Here is a 21,643-nt window from a genome sequence, read left to right on the forward strand (position 1 = left end):
GCACTTGTATTTTACAAAATTAGCATCACATTTCTATTAAAAGACTATAAACATTTTCCCACATTGTTAAATATTCTTTGAGTACTGTATAAGGGTTTTAATACTTAGGTAATATTCTGTCATTGTGATATAGTAACTTTAACCATTTCTTTTTATACACTTACATTCCCAATTTTAAAAATTAGTATTTTAATATGCCATAAAAAGTATTGTACATACACTTTTGTTCTAATATTGCTGAATATTTACTTAGAATACAGCTTTTCAATGTTTTAAATGACATATTTGTTTACTTAAAAAAAGACTTTATATGCATGACTTTTTTAATGATAGAACAGTAATAATGTACTTTATGAACAGTACAGCAATATACTCATTGTGAAACAGAACAATAAAACAGTAAGGATATTTTCTTTTTTCTTCAGGAGAGAAGTATATAGTATTCTTCAAGCTGAAGGTATTTTACTTCCTCGTTACGCAATTTTGAATCGTGACCCAAATAATCCCAAAGGTAAGAGTAAGAGATTTTAAACAAGCTATCTTTTGTCACTTAACATACTTTTGAGCCACTGTCTTCTATAATTAAATGGAAAGAATTTAAATTATGTTATTCTATTCAATTTTTAAAAAATGATCCAAATAGGCAATTAAATTTCAATAAAAATGTGACACTATGAACTACAAGGCTAACTAATAATCAGGAGTTGTATGTCCTACATTTCTTTGGTCTACATTTGACATATCAGAATCATAAAGAAGAATTTTTAAATTACATGCTTAATAAATTTGTATTGATTGGGGTAAATGAGTGATTCATCTATGACTATTGATTTAAGTATTAGAAACTTCATGTTAGTATGCCACAACTAAACTTCTGATGAGTAGGAATTTTGAAATACTACTATTTATTAATATTTTAAAGTACCCTTTGCTTCATTTTCCTGGTTATCTAAAGCATAGCATGTAAGTTACACTTAGTCTAAAAAGGCAAGATAAATGTTTATATGTTTTAATATTTAATATTCTGATAACTATTTGGGGGAATTTTGATGACTTTATTGTACATTAGAGGAATTTTTATTAAAAACCAGATATAGTACCATCTGTAACAGGGAACTTTTCTCATTTGTCTAGAGGTACAACTTGCTGATTGGATTGCTTGGTTACTCTGTATATTGGTTAATTTTCTAACTTAAATAATTTCATGTTTTATGGTATCTGTGGTATAATGATTCCATACATTTTTCAGAAGATGATAGCATTATGTAGTTATTTCTCAATCTTTCTTGTGTATCATTTCATATCTAACTTTGAATTCTATGGGGTGGCAGGGTAAAATGGCCAGTCCATTAGATTTTTGAAGAATATAGTTCCTAATGTCACAGATCATATGTTTGCATAAATATTTTTAATTAAAATCAAATCAGTACATTATCCAAGGTAACTTTTCTTTGTAATCTCTATTATAGTAAAAACAAAAAAAGTCCTTAATAATATATCTAGGTAATATACAATATATAATTTTTCTTGCTATTGTGTTTGATTTATAGAATGTAATCTGATTGAAGGGGAAGATCATGTAGAAGTAAATGGGGAAGTTTTCCAAAAACCATTTGTAGAAAAGCCAGTCAGTGCAGAAGACCACAATGTTTACATTTATTATCCAACATCTGCTGGTGGTGGAAGTCAAAGACTTTTTCGAAAGGTAAACCTTTGTTACCCTAGTGAATACTATTCTAAATACATTGTTGTATAAATTTTACTAAAAGTAATGAAGTATTTAGTAAAACTAAGATTAACAATGTATCATTTAGAGATAAATTAATAAAACTGATATCATATCAATACTTTGTTAGAAAAGCAAAGCTTACCTACAGAATACCAAGAAAATTATTTGATCTTCTTTCTACCTTCCATTTATGTATCTGTCATGTGAGAAATTCGGTAAAGATCAGCATTTTTTTTAAGAAAAATGGCCTTCCAAATGGATAGTTCATAGAAAAAGTAATGCCAATGAACTCTTAAATACATGAAAGTATGCTCAAAATTTTACACCCATAATAAAATAAATGTAAAGTCTAAAAGGTAATGACATTGAATTACTTTTTGAATTAGCATGATCAAAAAGATTGAGGTAGTTGGAAAACAAGTACAAGTCCAAACGTTGTTAGCAACATTTCTACTTAGCAATATAACTTAGCAATATATCAGGATTAAAAGTGCACGTTCAGGGCTTCCCTGGTGGGGCAGTGGTTGAGAGTCCGCCTGCCGATGCAGGGGACATGGGTTCATGCCCCGGTCCGGGAAGATCCCACATGCCGCGGAGCAGCTAGGCCCGTGAGCCATGGCCGCTGAGCCTGCGCGTCCGGATCCTGTGCTCCGCAACGGGAGAGGCCACAGCAGTGAGAGGCCCGCGTACCAAAAAAAAAAAAAATGTACACGTTCACTCATAAACAGTCATGGAAATGCAAAGTAAGAACACAATGAGGTACTTGTTTTATATTCATTAGAGTGGCAAATATTAGGAGGTCTGACAATACCAAATATAGATAATTGTAGATCAGTAGAAACTCTTATACATTGCTGGAGAGACTGGAAATTATTAAAACAGTTTTTAAAAGATTTTGGCATTATTTTGTAAGTTGAATGTGAGCATATTCTATCACCTAGCGATTCCATTTCTAGTATATGCCTTAGAAACACTCCTGCACACGTGTGCCATGGGGATATTTAAAAGAAAGTTCGAAGCAAGATTGCTCTACTAGCTAAAGCTTAGAAAACAACCTAAATATATATTGATAGGCAAATGAATGAATTATGGGCTATTTATACAGAGGAAAATTCTATAGTATTAAGAAAGTAGTTACATGCAGCAATATGGTTGAATCTTAGAAACACTGTTCTTAGTGTTCATTGTATTTTTACGCTGTTCAAGTTACCATTAGAGCAAAAAATAATATAGTGTCAACTATGTAATGTATTGTTAAATATTTGTTGATTAAAAAAATTTTTGGAAATATCAGTGATGGAAATAGATGGTAAAAAGGGTTATTTTATAAAAATGAGGAGAATAATTTAGTTTTTACATTGATAGACTTCTTTTATTTTCAGATTGGCAGTAGAAGTAGTGTTTATTCCCCAGAAAGCAATGTACGAAAAACAGGCTCATATATATATGAAGAGTTTATGCCCACAGATGGTACTGATGTTAAGGTAGGATTGATTAAAGTATATTTTTATTTTGTATTTTGAGTTTACCAGTGATCTCAGAAAAAGAGATTACCTTTTAGTTAGCTATACATAACCTCTATTCTGAATCTCTTTCTTTTTAACTAGGGATTCTTAATCTGTTTTGTATTATGAATGCCATTGGCAGTCTGAAGCCTATGGACCCTTTATACAGGATAATGTTCTTAAATGCTTAAAATAAACCACACAGGATTACCAAGGAGACAGATTTTATTGAATATTTAAAAACCAATCCAAAATATAGTGGCTAAGGGTCTAATAGCCACCACGATGTTTCCAGGCATTGATCAGTGTAAATGATATTTTGAGAACTTTGACAACTATAAAGTGATTTAAAAAAAAATAGGTGTGATTTCTGTTGGTGACAAATAAGGTCTTAACTGCTTTACCTTCAGCCAGTCTGTGTCTAGAGAGTTCTTTCTTAGGTGTAAACCTGATCATGAACTTCTTTTTAAAAATTCTCTTGTGGATCCTCATTGACCACAGGGTAATAATCAGATTTATAAGGCTGGCATAGATACTTCACAGTCTGCCCTCTGTCCTACAAACCTTATTTCTTACATTATAAACCATATCAAATACGTACTGTTACCTGAATACATCATGCTGTTTTGTTTCTCTGCCCTTTGTCTGTGTTTATTACCTTTGCTTAGAGTGCGTTTCCGTCTCTTGTCTGCTTTTGAATTCATGCTGTCCCTCATCCCCCACCCCCTTTTAAATCTTTATTTTGGCAGTTACTTCCTTCTGTAATTTTTAAATTTATTTGTACCTCTACTTTGTTAAACTAAAACAATTTGAGAAGGGTCACATCATATGCATTCTAGTATTCCCTCATAATGTTCAATATAATTATTTTTTATAGAGAACAGGACCTTACTTTACCAATTTTTGCTGTATAATTAATTATTTATAACCTCTTCCAGTGTATTGAAAATTTTCACATGTAAAATAGAAAGATGTGTGAAAAAATAGTCTGGACACTGAGGTATTTTTTATTTATTATTTTTATTTGAATTTGTTGTCTGCTGTTTTTATATATATATATATTTTTTTAAGTAAAATATGTATTTTAATATTTCTGAAAGGTTTATACAGTAGGTCCAGATTATGCCCATGCTGAAGCTCGAAAATCTCCTGCACTTGATGGCAAGGTGGAACGAGATAGTGAAGGAAAAGAAGTAAGGTACCCTGTTATTCTCAATGCACGAGAGAAATTAATTGCTTGGAGAGTTTGCCTTGCATTTAAGGTAAGATGTTATGCAGGCCATATAGACTCTTGTAAAAATTCTAATTTTTTTTTTTGAGTAAATGAGATGTTATTTGGGCTTATAACAGGAGAGAGAAGCAGAGAAAATAAAGTGGTATATCTGAATGGTTTATGTACTTTTCAAGGGATTCTTGTAGTGCCATTAATATTAAAAATATATAATAAATGAAGACCTTTGTTTCTCTTTATTCTTTCTGTATTATATAGAAGGAAACCGTGTCAATTTATTCAGAAACTACAATTACAGAGGAAAACTTAACTGAAACAGTAGAATTACAGGAGTATTATTTAACATACCCCTATAACCAAAACTGATGACAAGTATCTATTCAGAGTTGATAAATGATTTTTTTAAATAAAAAATGTCATCAGTCTTCTAGCCTTTGCAGTTGATCCTTTAGCCTATTATGTATAGTAAAATATGTTCATGAAAGCTATACTAATATACTTCCTAAAGAAAACTTTTTACTTATGACATTTGACTAGTTCTCTCAATCTGTATTATTAGGCTTTGCCTGTACTGTACAGTAAAGATTTAAATAGAGTAGTTCAACTTGAATCTAATAAAGGATAAACTTTACCTTGTTGAAGCCTTGCCTTGGATATGTAACTTAAAGACTAGTGTATATCACTGGTTATTAAATAATAAATAAGTTCTTTGTGTTTTAGTAATTTGAAGTCTCTCATGGAAGGAATCTTAGCCTGAAATATGTTTTAATAGCTTTATGTGAATTGTTTTAATTTTGTAATACCAGGATTCCAAAAGCCTTGACTTAAAATAACATTATACTAATATGTGATATGTGAATATAAAATGTAGAAGATCAGAAAATTCCTGGAGCCCGAGCAGGAAATTCATACCCTTCAACTGTTTTCTCCCAAATAAAGTAAATTTATTTCAGGTGCTCACAAGTATGTGGTTATCAGCGTTTAAAAGATTCATAGGTATAATGGGACATTTCCTCTGGGATATGTCTTCAAAACTTTCTCCTGTTTAGCTTTTTGTGGTTTTTTTTGGATTAAAATGATATAATTTCTACTAGCACAGAATTTATTGAAGCCTTTAAAAATTTTTACTTTTATTTTTTAATAAAATGTTAATTGAAGAATTTCTTGGCCTCTCTAGTCCCGTAAGCATTATTGTTCTACATCTACTTCATAGGAAGAACTTAAATAATCATATGACATGCATATTTCAGAGTATTCAAGTTACAGATACGTAGTTTCTTTGTTTTTACTTGCTATGAAGTAAACTGATAAGCAGTAATATACTTTTAGGCAGTTATAAAATTTGATGTTTTCTAATAAGACTGGAAAACTGTAAGTCATAATTCAAATGGAACTTTAAAGTTTATACTTTATTTTAAATAGCAAACAGTTTGTGGCTTTGATTTGTTACGGGCCAATGGACAGTCCTATGTCTGTGATGTCAATGGCTTCAGTTTTGTGAAAAATTCCATGAAGTATTATGATGATTGTGCAAAAATACTTGGGTAAGATTTTCTTCTTTATACTTCTTCCTCTTTACTTTTGTTACAGCTAATGCATACTGGTTATTCAGAAACCAAATAATGGTAAACATCAAGTGATCAGGGTTTTGTAAACACTGCAGAGTAAAAATCAATGTTCATAAAATGACATGCCCAAAGACCATGCCAAATCCTGAATTACACTTTGGGTTATGAAAGACAAATCAATATATGACCAGTATAGATAAAGGCTTAAAGGTATTTAACTTCATAGATTTAGAAATGCTGTAACAGTGATTTTTAGTGATTATTACAGTGGTTATTCATCAAAATGGCTAATTTATTTGATTATTTTGTTTCTCAAGTTTTTGATATGTAATTATAGTACTTAATGGTTCAAAATTAACCAGAATAAGTAACCAGAATAAAATAGAAATATCTGGAATTTAGAATTCTTTTGAATGATTCTGCTTTCTACACGCATATGTTACTTTAAAATAATCTCATGAGATTATGAAGTGACTATAAAAGAAATTATTGCATATAGAAATGCCATTTTTATATTCTTTGACTTATTTTCTTATATCCTGATTTAGACGACTTGAAAGACAAGAACTATTTTTAAACCATTTCAAAGTATATTTGACAAAGCCGTAAAAAACTTACACTTTAAAATGTATTTTAATAATTGGGGTCAGCTGTTATAGTATATTTCAAAGGTTTGTGAACTTACCCTTAAAGTGAAATTTGGGGGAGCTTACTAAATTTTAGCATGAATAAATGCTAAATTTAAACAAAACAAAAAATGTCTTATAATTACTTAAACATGTTTTCATTATTAACCTTATTAGCAAAGAGTAATAAGAAATTTGTTAAACATGAGCAATAGTTTAAAATAGCTTTGCAGGTGATAAATAAAAACTGAAAGAAATGATCAATGGCCACACAGAAGAGATAATCTTGGATTTCAGAATCTTTGTAAGTAGATACGCAGTTACAGTGATTTACTTGAATCCTGTGTAATTTATATTTTTAACATGAGAGTAAACAAGTAAAGCCAAATTCACGACATCCTGTTAGTGTGTTCTATACAACAGTTTAGCGCTGCTGATCTAATTTTTCTTGACCAGGATTGATTTTTTAGGTTACTTTTTATGTGCTGTATTCACATAATCACTAGATAGTTTGACTTTACCTCCTATAATACTCAGTTATTTGTCATTAAATACCCAGGTTTGTCTTGAAATGAACTAGTTTAATTTTTCTTTTCTTTTTGTCTTGAAGGAATATTGTAATGCGAGAGCTTGCTCCACAGTTTCATATCCCCTGGTCCATACCCTTAGAAGCTGAAGATATCCCGATTGTACCAACTACATCTGGAACTATGTAAGTTTAAATATTTTCATTTAGAAACTCCTTGGGTTTTCCCCATTGGTTAGTGCTATTACAGTGAAGATTATATTTCTGAATAATTATTAGACACTCTACTGTGTATGTTTTCATATGATTGACTTTGCAGATGGAGAAATAGATTATATGCTTTACATGGGGCTATTTAGACTAAAGATCTTTTCTGTTGTTCCAAATAAAATCCTGAAAAATGCTTATATAGTTATAGAACTATTGAATTAAGCCATAAGAATAAAGGAGGTGCCAACAGATGTGTTCCCTAAAGGTTCGTGGTCAGTGGTCATACAACTTTAGTGCTCTCATCATGTAAAGGAAAAATATACAGTTATATCTTGAAGTAAATTAATTAGACCAACATTGCCAAAGTGTTTCATAAATTCTAGTGAAAGTTACTGCTTGAAATTCACCTGTCACTCAGGTGAGTTGACCAAATGCTTCATATTCACAGCTTAGAGCTTTATCTTAGCGTATTAAATATTCTTAGGAGTCCTGATTGGGGCGGAGAGGAGGGCAAAAATACTTAATTTTGTTTTTAAACCAATATTTCCAAACTTATTTAACACAAAACATATTTTTGGGTAACTTATTCTATAGAGTTATGTTCTATGTCTCACAGTCTGGCAAGTGTTAAATTGTACCCTACCATTCCTGCTAAGACAGTTTTATCTTCCAGTAACTTGAGTTTGAAATATTTTTCTTCTTACGTGGGCAAAATAAATATAGCAGCTTTATTTTATTTGATTTAATGAAATCTCAGTCTATAGTGATCTGTGCTACAGGGCAGATAATTAAAGAAGTTAGGGGATTACAGTCCATTTACTTTATTTTTTTTATATTTATTTTATTTATTTATTTTAACATCTTTATTGGAGTATAATTGCTTTATAATGGTTTGTCAGTTTCTGCTTTATAACAAAGTGAATCAACTATACATATACATATATCCCCCTATCTCTTCCCTCTTGCGTCTCCCTCCCTATCCCACCCCTCTAGGTGGCCACAAAGCACTGAGCTGATCTCCCTGTGCTATGCGGCTGCTTCCCACTAGCTATCGATTTTACATTTGGTAGTGTATATATGTCAATGCCACTCTCTCACTTTGTCCCAGCTTACCCTTCCCCCTCCCCGTGTCCTCAAGTCCGTTCTCTAGTAGGTCTGCGTTTTTATTCCCATCCTGCCCCTAGGTTCTTCATAACCATTTTTTTTCTTAGATTCCATGTATATGTGTTAGCATATGGTATTTGTTTTCCTGTGTCTGACTTACTTCACTCTGTATGACAGACTGTAGGTCCATCCACCTCACTACAAATAACTCAGTTTCGTTTCCTTTTATGCCTGAGCAATATTCCATTGTACATATGTGCCACATCTTCTTTATCCATGCATCTGTCCATGGACACATAAGTTGTTTCCATGTCCTGGCTATTGTAAATAGAGCTGCAATGAACATTGTGGTACATGACCCTTTTTGAATTATGGTTTTCTCAGGGTATATGCATAGTAGTGGGATTCCTGGGTTGTATGGTAGTTCTATTTTTTATTTTTTAAGGAACGTCCATACTGTTCTCTTATAGTGGGTGTATCAATTTACATTCCAACCAACAGTGAAGAGAGTTCCCTTTTCTCCACACCGTCTGCAGCATTTATTGTTTGTAGACTTTTTGATGATGGCCATTCTGACACGTGTGAGGTGATACCTCATTGTAGGTTTTTTTTTTGTTTTTTTTTTTGCGGTACACAGGCCTCTCACTGTTGTAGCCTCTCCCGTTGTGGAGCACAGGCTCCGGACGCGCAGGCTCAGCAGCCGTGGCTCACGGGCCTAGCTGCTCCGTGGCATGTGGTATCTTCCCGGACCGGGGCACGAACCTGTGTCCCCTGCATTGGCAGGCTGACTCTCAACCACTGCACCACCAGGGAAGCCCTCTCATTGTAGTTTTGATTTGCATTTCTCTAATGATTACTGATGTTGAGTATCCATTCATATGTTTGTTGGCAATCTGTAAATCTTCTTTGGAGAAATGTCTGTTTAGGTCTTCTGCCCATTTTTGGATTAGGTTGTTTGTTTTTGAGATTGAACTGCATGAGCTGCTTATAAATTTTGGAGATTAATCCTTTGTCAGTCGCTCCCTTTGCAAATATTTCTCCCATTCTGAAGGTTGTCTTTTCATCTTGTTTATGGTTTCTTTTGCTGTGCAAAAGCTTTTCAGTTTCATTAGGTCCCATTTGTTTATTTTTGCTTTTATTTCCATTTCTAGGAGGTGGGTCAAAAGGATCTTGCTGTGATTTATGTCATAGAGTGTCCTGCCTATGTTTTCCTCTAAGAGTTTTATAGTGTCAGGCCTTACATTTAGGTCGTTAATCCATTTTGAGTTTATTTTTGTGTGTGGTGTTAGGGAGTGTTCTAATTTCATTCTTTTACATGTAGCTGTCCACTTTTCCCATCACCACTTATTGAAGAGGTTCTCTTTTCTCCGTTGTATATTCTTGCCTCCTTTATCAAAAATAAGGTGACCATATGTGCATGGGTTTATCTCTGGGCTTTCTGTCCTGTTCCATTGAGCTATATTTCTGTTTTTGTGCAATTACCATACTGTGTTGATTACTGTAGCTTTGTAGTATAGTCTGAAGTCAGGGAGCCTGATTCCGCCAGCTCCGTTTTTCTTTCTCAAGGTTGCTTTGGCTATTTGGGGTCTTTTGCGTTTCCATACAAATTGTGAAATTTTTTGTTCTAGTTCTGTGAAAAATGCCACTGGTGATTTGATAGGGATTGCATTGAATCTGTAGCTTGCTTTGGGTAGCATAGTCATTTTCACAATATTGATTCTTCCAATCCAGGAACATGGTATATCTCTCTGTCTGTTTGTATCATCTTTAATTTCTTTCATCAGCGTCTTATAATTTCCTGCATACAGGTCTTTTGTCTCCTTAGGTAGGTTTATTTCTAGGTATTTTATTCTTTTTGTTACAGTGGTAAATGGGAGCGTTTCCTTAATTTCTCTTTCAGATTTTTCATCATTAGTGTATAGGAATGCAAGAGATTTCTGTGCATTAATTTTGTGTCCTCCTACTCTACCAAATTCATTGTTTAGCTCTAGTGGTTTTCTGGTAGCATCTTTAGGATTCTCTATATAGTATGTCATCTGCAAACAGTGACAGCTTTACTTCTTCTTTTCCGATTTGGATTCCTTTCACTTCTTTTTCTTCTCTGGTTGCTGTGGCCAAAACTTCCAGAACAATATTGAATAATAGTGGTGAGAGTGGGCAACCTTGGGTTGTTCCTGGGCTTAGTGGAAATGGTTTCAGTTTTTCACCATTGAGGATGATGTTGGCTGCGGGTTTGTCGAATATGGCCTTTATTATGTTGAAGTAAGTTCCCTCCATGCCTACTTTTTGGAGGTTTTTTATCATAAATGGGTGTTGAATTTTGTCAAAAGCTTTTTCTGCATCTATTGAGATGATCATTTGGTTTTTATTCCTCTTTTTGTTAATATGGTGTATCACATTGATTGATTTGCATATATTGAAGATTCCTTGCATTCCTGGGATAAACCCCACTTGGTCATAGTGTACAATACTTTTAATGCGCTGTTGGATTCTGTTTGCTAGTATTTTGTTGAGGATTTCTGCGTGTGTATTCATCAGTGATATTGGCCTGTAGTTTTCTTTCTTTGTGACATCTTTGGTTTTGGTATCAGGGTGATGGTGGCCTCGTAGAATGAGTTTGGGAGTGTACCTCCCTCTGCTATGTTTTGCAAGAGTTTGAGAAGGATAGGTGTTAGCGCTCCTGTAAATGTTTGATAAAATTCACCTGTGAAGCCATCTGGTCCTGGGCTTTTGTTTTTTGGAAGATTTTTAATCACAGTCTCAATTTCAGTGCTTGTGATTGGTTTGTTTATATATTCTGTTTCTTTCTGGTTCAGTCTCAGAAGGCTGTGCTTTTCTAAGAATTTATCTGTTTCTTTGTGGTTGTCCATTTTATTGGCATAGAGTTGCTTGTAGTAATCTCTCATGATCCTTTGTATTTCTGCAGTGTCAGTTGTTACTTCTTTTTCATTTCTAATTCTGTTGATTTGAGTCTTCTCCCTTTTTTCTTACTGAGTCTGGCTAATGGTTTATCAATTTTGTTTATCTTCTCAAAGAACGAGCTTTTAGTTTTATTGATCTTCGCTATTGTTTCCTTCATTTCTTTTTCATTTATTTCTGATCTGAGCTTTATGATTTCTTTCCTTCTGCTAACTTTGGGGATTTTTGTCCTTCCTTCTCTAATTGCTTTAGGTGTAACGTTTGGTTGTTTTTTTGAGATGTTTCTTGTTTCTTGAGGTAGGATTGTATTGCTATTAACTTCCCTCTTAGAACTGATTTTGCTGCATTCCGTAGGTTTTGGGTTTTCTTGTTTTCATTGTCATTTGTTTCTAGGTATTTTTTGATTTCCTCTTTGATTTCTTCAGTGATCTCTTGGTTATTAAGTAGTGTATTGTTTAGCCTCCATGTGTATGTATTTTTATAGATTTTTTTTCCTGTAATTGATATCTAGTCTCATAGTGTTGTGGTTGGAAAAGATACTTGATACAATTTCAATATTCTTAAATTTACCAAGGCTTGATTTGTGACCCAAGATATGATCTATCCTGGAGAATGTTCCGTGAGCCCTTGAGAAGAAAGTTATTCTGTTGTTTTTGGATGGAATGTCCTATAAATATCAATTAAGTCCATCTTGTTTAATGTATCATTTCAAGCTTGTGTTTCCTTATTTATTTTCATTTTGGATGATCTGTCCATTGGTGAAAGTGGGGTGTTAAAGTCCCCTGTTATGATTGTGTTACTGGCAATTTCCCCTTTTATGGCTGTTATCATTTGCCTGATGTATTGTGGTGCTCCTATGTTGGGTGCATAAATGTTTACAATTGTTATATCTTCTTTTTGGATTGATCCCTTGATCATTATTTGTGTCCTTCTTTGTATCTTGTAATAGTCTTTATTTTAAAGTCTATTTTGTCTGATATGAGCATTGGTACTCCAGCTTTCTTTTGATTTCCATTTTCATGTAATACCTTTTTCCATCCCCTCACTTACAGTCTCTATGTGTCCCTAGGTCTGAAGTGGGTCTCTTGTAGACAGCATATGTACGGGTCTTATTTTTGTATCCATTCGCCTAGTCTGTGTCTTTTGGTTGGAGCATTTAATCCATTTACATTTAAGGTAATTATCGATATGCATGTTCCTATTACCATTTTCTTAATTGTTTTGGGTGTGTTTTTGTAGGTCTTTTCCTTCTCTTGTGTTTCCTGCATAAAGACGTTCCTTTAGCATTTGTTGTAGAGCTGGTTTCATGGTGCTGAATTCTCTTAGCTTTTGCTTGTCTGTAAAGGTTTTAATTTCTCCATCAAATCTGAATGAGATCCTTGCTGGGTAGAGTAATCTTGGTTGTAGGATTTCTCCTTTCACCACTTTAAATATGTCCTGCCACCTCCTTCTGGCTTGCAAGGTTTCTGCTGAAAGATCAGCTGTTAACCTTATGGGGATTCCCTTTTATGTTATTTGTTGTTTTTCCCTTGCTGCTTTTAATATTATTTCTTTGTATTTAATTTTTGATAGTGTAATTAATGAGTGTCTTGGCATGGATTTATCCTGTATGGGACTCTCTGTGCTTCCTGGACTTGATTAACTATTTCCTTTCCCATATTGGGGAAGTTTTCAACTATAATCTCTTCACATATTTTCTCAGTCCCTTTCTTTTTCTCTTCTTCTTCTGGGACCCCTATAATTCGAATGTTGGTGCTTTTAGTGTTGTCCCAGAGGTCTCTGAGACTCTCCTCAATTCTTTTCATTTTTTTTTCTTTATTCTGCTCTGCCTTAGTTATTTCCACTATTTTATCTTCCAGGTCACTTATCCGTTCTTCTGCCACAGTTATTCTGCTATTGATTCCTTCTAGAGACTTTTTTATTTCATTTATTGTGTTTTTCATCATTGTTTGTTTGATTTTTAGGTCTCCTAGGTCCTTGTTAAACATTTCTTGTATTTTCTCCATTCAGTATCCAAGATTTTGGACCATCTTTACTATGCTTACTCTGAATTCTTTTTCAGGTAGACTGCCTATTTACTCTTCATTTGTTTGTTCTGGTGGGTTTTTACCTTGCTCCTTCATCTGCTGTGTGTTTCTCTGTTTTCTCATTTTGCTTCATTTACTGTGTTTCGGGTCTCCTTTTTGCAGGCTGCAGGTTCGTAGTTCCTGTGTTTTTTGGTGTCTACCCCCAGTGGCTAAGGTTTGTTCAGTGGGTTGTGTAGGCTTCCTGGTGGAGGGGACTAGTGCCTGTGTTCTGGTGGATGAGGCTGGATCTTGTCTTTCTGGTTGGTGGGTCCACGTCCGGTGGTGTGTTTTTGGGTGTCTATGACCTATTATGAGTTTAGGCAGCCTTTCTGCTAGTGGGTGGGGTTGTGTTCCTGTTTTGCTAGTTGTTTGGCATAGGGCGTCCAGCACTGTAGTTTGCTGGTCATTGAGTGGAACTGGGTCTTGGTGTTGAGATGGAGATCTCTGGGAGATTTTTGCCATTTGACATTACGTGGAGCTGGGAGGTTTCTGGTGGACCAACGTCCTGAACTCCACTCTCCCACCTCAGAGGCACAGGCCTGACACGCAGCTGGAGCACCAAGATTCTGTCATCCACACAGCTCAGAATAAAAGGGAGAAAAAATAAATAAATAAATAAAATAAAATAAAGTTGTTAAAGTAAAAAATAATTATTAAAAATAAAAAAATTTTTAAGTAATAAAAAAAAGAAAGAAGAGAGCAAGGAAACCAAAAAACAGATCCACCAATGATAAGAAGTACTAAAAACTATACTAAAAAAAAATGGGCAGACAGAATCCTAGGACAAATGATAAAAACAAAGGTATACAGACAGAATTACACAGAGAAGCATACACATACACACTCACAAAAGAGAAAAAAGAAGTGTATATATATATATATATATATATATATCATTGCTCCCAAAGTCCACTGCCTCAATTTGGGATGATTTGTTGTCTGTTCAGGTATTAAGAGATGCAGCGTACATCAAGTTGATTGTGGAGATTTAATCCGCTGCTCCTGAGGCTGCTGGGAGAGATTTCCCTTTCTCTTCTTTGTTCGCTCAGCTCCTGGGGTTCAGCTTTGCATTTGGCCCCTCCTCTGCATCACCTGAGGGCGTCTGTTCTTCGCTCAGACAGGACGGGGTTAAAGGAGCAGCTGATTAGGGGGCTCTGGCTCACTCAGGCTGTGGGGAGTGAAGCGTATGGAATGTGGGGTGAGCCTGCGGCAGCAGAGGCCAGCGTGATGTTGCAGCGGCCTGAGAAATGCCTTGTGTTCTCCCGGGGAAGTTATCCCTGGATCACGGGACCCTGGCAGTGGCGGGCTGCACAGGCTCCAGGAGGGGAGGTGTGGATAGTGACCTGTGCTTGCACACAGACTTTTTGGTGGCTTCAGCAGCAGCCTTAGCATTTCATGCCCGTCTCTCGTGTCCGCGCTGATAGCTGTGGCTCGCGCTCATCTCTAGAGCTCGTTTAGGCGGTGCTCTGAATCCCCTCCTCACACACCGTGAAACAAAGAGGCAAGAAAAAGTTTGCCTCTTAGGGAGGTCCAGACTTTTTCCCTGACTCCCTCCCAGCTAGCTGTGACACACTAGCCCCCTTCAGGCTGTGTTCATGCAGCCAGCCCCAGTCCTCTCCCTGGGATCTGACCTTCCGAAGCCCGGGCCTCAGCTCCCAGCTCCTCCCGCCCCGGCGGGTGAGCACACAAGCCTCTCGGGCTGGTGAGTGCAGGTCAGCCCCGATCCTCTGTGCAGGAATCTCTCTGCTTTGCCCTGTGCACCCCTGTTGCTGCGCTCTCCTCCGTGACTCCAAAGCTTCACCCCTCCGCCACCCGCAGTCTCCACCTGCAATGGGGCTTCCTAGTGTGTGGAAACCTTTTCTCCTTCACAGCTCCCTCCCACTGGTGCAGATCCCATCCCTATTCTTTTGTCTCTGTTTTTTCTTTTGCCCTACCCAGGTACGTGGGGAGTTTCTTGCCTTTTGGGAGGTCTGAGGTCTTCTGCCAGCGTTCAGTAGGTGTTCTGTAGGAGTTGTTCCACATGTAGGTGTATTTCTGATGTATTTGTAGGGAGGAAGGTGATCTCCACGTCTTACTCTTTCACCATCTTTAAGGTCTCCCCTCCATTTACTTTTATCCTAGAGTTAGCATAGTCATCTCAAGAGAAGAAGCAGGTATTGTGTAGCTTAATATTACTCCCCCTCCAGCCTCTTAAATTCTTTTTAGGATTTGATTTGGTAAAATTAAGACTATTTGTTATAAGCACTATGCTTCATGGAGAATATCTTAGAGTGGTAAAAGATGGTTCTATAATATAATTAGATATATTAATCTGAATTATATAACACAAATCTTTGTCAGAAAATTGAACGTTATTTTTTAAATTTTAGGATGGAACTTAGATGTGTCATAGCTGTCATACGTCATGGGGACCGAACACCAAAACAAAAAATGAAAATGGAAGTGAGGCATCAAAAGTATGTTTAAAGGGGAATAATTTAACTCCTAGGAGATAATTTAAGATTTCTGATAGGTGCTTAGTTATTTTGATTAATACTTCATATAGAAAAACTGTTTACCACTACTTCTTGGCCATTAATATTTAAACCACTGGAAAGCAATAAAATCCAACAAAATCCATTTTAAATTGTATATTTTAGCATCTGAAAATTACTGTAGCAATATCCATATATGGTCATCATCCTGACCTAGCTTTTATTTATTGTTGTAAATATTCAGTCTTCTGTTATTATTCTCTTACATTGCTTTCTGAGAATCATTAACTTCTCAACCTTCTAGATGAAAATTAGTAGAATGAAAGTTTGTTGCTTCTATTCAGTGAATCTAGTGATTATTAGTTTGATATGATTTAAGAAAATACTAAGTTTTATCAATCAAAGTAGAGGAGCGACATCATATAGTGAAAGAGGGCACACAGTGTTTGAAGTCCATAGACCCCAAGTCCCATATCTATTATTAATTATTGTTTTGGTCCCATATCTATCATTTATTGTAATTATTTGTGTTAGTTTATAGAGGTAATATTGTTGCAAATGCCTAACAGTGCTCTGTCTTTCTTATAAGATTCTTTGATCTTTTTGAAAAGTGTGATGGATATAAATCTGGGAAATTAAAGCTGAAAAAACCAAAACAATTACAGGTAAGTGCATCTGATTTCTTGTTGGGTTTTAAATTGCTAATCGCAAAGTTACATAAAAATTCAATTCTTTATTTATTTTACAGGAAGTGCTGGATATTGCACGACAACTTCTTATAGAGTTGGGACAAAATAATGATTCTGAAATTGAAGAAAACAAGTCAAAACTTGAACAACTTAAGACCGTGTTAGAGATGTAAGTATCTTTTTGAAACCTATAATTTTGGTAACTACTTATAGTGCTTTTTTTTTTAATATGTGACTTTTCATGTTAATTTCCTTCACAGTTTTATCTTCTTTCTCTTTATCACTGTAGCTGAGGAGAAATTAGTGGAAATCTAACAAGAACTTTATTTTCAACAGTGAGAAAAGAGATTGTTGTATTGAAGTTTCTGTTTTAGTTTTAATTTTGATGAGAAGATCAAAAGAGGGCATCACATTTAGATCTTGTATGAAGTACTACTTAGGATGAAGGCCACATTGCTAAGTTAACCACAGATTCAGTGCTGTTTAAGTGAAAAATAATTTTGAACTATGTTTTAATCAAATGAAATTGGTACCACCAATATTCCTCTTATAAACTTTATTTCCTTGACCACTTAAAATCGTTTTTTCTTTTATTTTTTTAAAGACACATACATTTATGTTTTTGTATGTTTATATACTTTGGCATCTATTCAAAATTCTCCAGCTTTTATAGAGAAACTTTATTGTATTTTTATTTTTAACGTGGTTAGAATAATTACCTAGGATACAGATTTTGCGCTAGGATATTTTGAAGAATTCAGCAAGGTAATTACAAATAGGAAGCATTAATATGTAAGATTTAGTTTTTGTCCAGGTGGATTTTAGTTTTTCTTTAGGAGGTTGCATTGCATGCTTATTGAATATTGTCTGTTCTGTTTGCCATTTTATTTTTCAGGTATGGCCATTTTTCTGGAATAAATCGTAAGGTCCAATTAACCTATCTCCCTCATGGTTGTCCTAAGACATCTAGTGAAGAAGAAGGTATGTCACTATTAATGCCCATTGTGTTTTATTTATATGTAGGGACTTACTACTCGTTGATTACCTTTGTAATCTTCTGTCTAATAGTTTAGGGGTTAGCATGCTGAATAGAGGAAAAATAACATGGAGTTGTGTTAACTATGCCTTCTATCCTTTAAATAAAAGATGTTTTACGTTTTATCCTTTAGGTAAAGGATACCTTTTATTATTTTGAAAACTGTCTAGGACTTCTCTTTTACTCTTCTGAAAGCTTATTTGTTTGTAACTAAATGTTACTTAATGGGTCCCTATCCCATACAGGGTATACAGGAAGAAAACTTAAGAAATATGAAAAGATTGTTTAAAAAAATACGTAATCACCTTGTTTCTAAAATAGATATTTTTCTCTGCCAATAAATCAGAATAAGCATTTAAAATTAGTCTCCTAAGAGCAGTGAGCACAAAAGTTCATTTACTTTTCAAAAGAAAAATGGGCAGGGATTGGGAAGCCATTTTATGGAGAAGTGGAGATGCCCAATACAATAATGATAATAGTAATAATCAGTCTTGCCTATCACACTGGCAAAGTGTTTTCTTATTTTCTTCTTTTTCAAATGATAATAAAGAATGCTGATGAGAGTACAATGTGACAAGATTTCAGTTTACTGGTAGGATTGTAAATTGACATAACTCTTTTTTTTTTTTTTACTTTGTTTTATTTATTTTATTTTTGGCTGCATTGGGTCTTTGTTGCTGTGCGTGGGCTTTCTCTAAATGTAGCAAGTGCAGGCTACTTTTCGTTGTGGTGCGCCGGCTTCTTATTGCGGTGGCTTCTTTTGTTGTGGAGCACGGGCTCTAGGTGTTCAGGCTTCAGTAATTGTGGCTCGTGGGCTCAGTAGTTGTGGCTCGTGGGCTCTGGAGCTCAGGCTCTGTAGTTGTGGCACATGGGCTTGGTTGCCCTGTGGCATGTGGGATCTTCCCAGACCAGGGCTCCAACCCGTGTCCTCTGCATTGGCAGGCAGATTTTTAACCACTGTGCCACCAGGGAAGCGTTGACATAATTTTTTGAAAAGTAATTTGGCAATATATATCAACATTTCAGGGGACTTCCCTGGCAGTCCAGTGGTTAAGCCTCCACTCTTCCACTGCAGGGGACACGGTTTCGAGCCCTGGTTGGGGAACTAAGATCCAGCATGTTACACAGTGCAGCTGGGGGGAAAAAAAACACTTCAGAAATTTTTCATATGCTTTGACCTTAATTCTACTTATAAGAATCTATCCCAAGGGGGTAATCAGATATTGAGGGAAAGATTGTTCTATAGGGATATTCACAGTGGCATTATTTATAGTAGCAAAAATTGAAGTAATGATTATTTTAAATGCAAACAAATTTGATTATGTTGATCTTTATATATTCTAAAATTTGATATATTGCTCTTGTCACACCTTGTGATTAATAGCAACACAGATTAATTTTCTATATTTTGATGTTTATATCAAAAAAATCCATAAACAACTATAATTAACAAGTCAATTAATTACCTTTCTATAAATGTTGGCTTGCATGATAAAGCACATACAGCTACTAACTAGCCCCAGGGGAAAGGGTGATTTTCTATCACTTTTAATGAATCATCAAATTCTTTAGTGCTTATAGTGCTAACTTTTAAATGACCTTTGTTTCTGTAATCCAGCACAGATCTTAGGACGTGATAAAGAGCAAGTCAAAATTAAATATAGAAACTCAGACCTCCCCTATATCTGAGAATATACTTTGGTCTGGAACATACAGATTCTACAACTCCAAATTTAAAAAGCTGTTCTTGGCTATATTTTATTGTATATCTCACCCATAAGTTTAAATTATAATAAATATTAAGCTGTGTCATCTCACATCTTGAAAGTTATGCAAATCACTGATTACTAATCATAAAAATGTGTATATCTTCTTCACTTCAGATAACATTAAATTTTATGTGACAGCACTGCAGGAGGCTCTTAATATAAAGCCAAGATCTGAATCCTGTCATCAAGGAGCTCTTAATCTAGTATATGTAGTACAACTAAATACATTGGGCAAATACCATTGCTCTCATACCACTGAGAGCAGGGAAGGGAGAAGTTTCCTTTTAGAGAACTGGGAAAGAGCCTTCTTTCTAGAGTGTGGGAGAGATTTTGAAATTTTAGTAAGATTTTAACAGGTGGAGCAAGGGGTATTCCTAGCAGAAGCAACAGCCTACAAGAAAGGTATATTTAGGGAACAAAATAATTTACATAAGGGCCATATTCCACTGCAGAAGAGACACAAAGAAAAAATTAATCTTGAAATATGTCTGTTTAGAAGAAAAAACCTTGACATTTGCTTTATTCATTCACATGTATCTTAGACAGCCGAAGAGAAGAGCCATCCTTACTTCTGGTTCTAAAATGGGGAGGAGAACTAACCCCTGCAGGCAGGGTCCAGGCTGAAGAACTTGGAAGAGCTTTCAGGTGTATGTACCCTGGAGGTCAAGGTAAATCTCAGAGTTTCTTTAATTCAGTTAAATTCATACAGGCTGGGTCCAGGCTGAAGAACTTGGCAGAGCTTTGAGGTGTATGTATCCTGGAGGTCAAGGTAAATATTGGAGTTTCTTTAATTCAGTTAAATTCATACATCATATTTTCAAATCCTAATTTTGAGATGTTATTAAATATTTATAGAAATACAGTGAGGTAAAAATATAGCTTAAGTGATTTGAGGATTTATTTTCAGGAGATTATGCAGGATTTCCTGGTTGTGGTTTACTTAGATTACACAGTACCTACCGACATGACCTTAAAATATACGCCTCTGATGAAGGACGAGTCCAGATGACTGCAGCTGCTTTTGCAAAGGTATAAATAAATGTTTTTTAGAATTATTAGAATTTTCATCTAATATAGCATTTTAAAAGATTTTTACTAAGGTATTATTTTAATATTCTAAATTTGAAACTTCTAACTAAAGCCCTGAAATGGCAATGACAAGTTGCATTATTAATAAAGTTTATTGTAAATAGTAAGCTTACACCTTGTGAAATTCAGCATGTAACAAGATAATTATTAAGATACCTTCTATTTTGCATACTAATTCTTAATCTGTTTTGGCTTTATTTTATGTATTTAGGGGCTATTAGCTCTAGAAGGAGAACTTACACCCATTCTTGTTCAGATGGTGAAAAGTGCAAACATGAATGGCCTTTTGGATAGTGATAGTGACTCTTTGAGCAGTTGTCAGCAACGTGTGAAAGCAAGACTTCATGAAATACTTCAGAAAGACAGAGATTTTACTGCTGAAGATTATGAAAAGGTGGGTCTTACCAAACTCTTGCATTGTCAAATATTACATGCACATACACATAGAAAAGTGCATAAAATGTAAACTTAGAGCTTATCATATTATAAAGCAAAGAGTTATATAATCAGTACAGAGATACAGAACGTTGGAACAACTCTAGCCTCTGTGTGTCCCTTCCCAGTTGCAGCCCCTTCCCTATCTGCTAGAAATAATCACTATCCTAACTTTTTATAGTCTTATACCCAGAGTGCTTATTTGGCTAAGTATGTATCTGTAGCTACCATAGTCTCAGTTTGGGGTATTTTTTAAGCTTCATGTAATAGAATGTTTTCTTTTATGTCTGGCTTCTTTTTCTCAGTGTTATGTTTGTGAAATTCATCCATAGTTTTGAGAATTTTCATTTCAGAGGTTGGCAAACTTTTTCTATAAAAGACCAGATAGTAAATATTTTATGCTTTGTAGATCACATATAGTTGCTTGTTGCATATGCTTTTCTTTAAAAATGTAAAAACCATTTATTAGCTCACAGGCTATCACAGGTCATGTTTGGCCTAGTTTGTTGATCCATATTCTATTTTATGAGTATATGCCAATTTATATATGCTTTCTAATATTGTTATAGTTTGGGGCTGTTATGCTAATACTGCCGTGAATATCCATATATGCCTCCTAGTGCATATGAGCATATGTTTCTCTTTGGTGTATTCTAGGAGTGGAAGT

General features: G+C 34.8%; 1 protein-coding gene across 22 annotated transcripts in view; it reads left to right on the forward strand.

Moving 5' to 3' along the window:
* Positions 1-21,643, forward strand: part of PPIP5K2 (diphosphoinositol pentakisphosphate kinase 2) — a 75,647-nt gene that overhangs the window by 14,296 nt on the left and 39,708 nt on the right. For 18 of the 22 annotated variants that reach the window (XM_073802367.1, XM_073802357.1, XM_073802360.1 and 15 more), the window contains 13 exons: positions 426-511; positions 1,551-1,705; positions 3,112-3,213; positions 4,335-4,496; positions 5,888-6,009; positions 7,270-7,371; positions 15,854-15,940; positions 16,548-16,623; positions 16,707-16,816; positions 17,543-17,628; positions 19,995-20,120; positions 20,360-20,481; positions 20,753-20,935. In XM_073802367.1, the coding sequence (XP_073658468.1) occupies positions 426-511; positions 1,551-1,705; positions 3,112-3,213; positions 4,335-4,496; positions 5,888-6,009; positions 7,270-7,371; positions 15,854-15,940; positions 16,548-16,623; positions 16,707-16,816; positions 17,543-17,628; positions 19,995-20,120; positions 20,360-20,481; positions 20,753-20,935 (1,519 nt within the window). The remainder of the gene's footprint in view (positions 1-425; positions 512-1,550; positions 1,706-3,111; positions 3,214-4,334; positions 4,497-5,887; positions 6,010-7,269; positions 7,372-15,853; positions 15,941-16,547; positions 16,624-16,706; positions 16,817-17,542; positions 17,629-19,994; positions 20,121-20,359; positions 20,482-20,752; positions 20,936-21,643) is intronic. The other 4 variants (XM_073802359.1, XM_019940771.3, XM_019940776.3 and 1 more) reach the window with 1 other exon arrangement.

This window comes from Tursiops truncatus, chromosome 3 (assembly GCF_011762595.2).
Source record: "Tursiops truncatus isolate mTurTru1 chromosome 3, mTurTru1.mat.Y, whole genome shotgun sequence".
Classification (NCBI taxonomy): Eukaryota; Metazoa; Chordata; class Mammalia; order Artiodactyla; family Delphinidae; genus Tursiops; species Tursiops truncatus.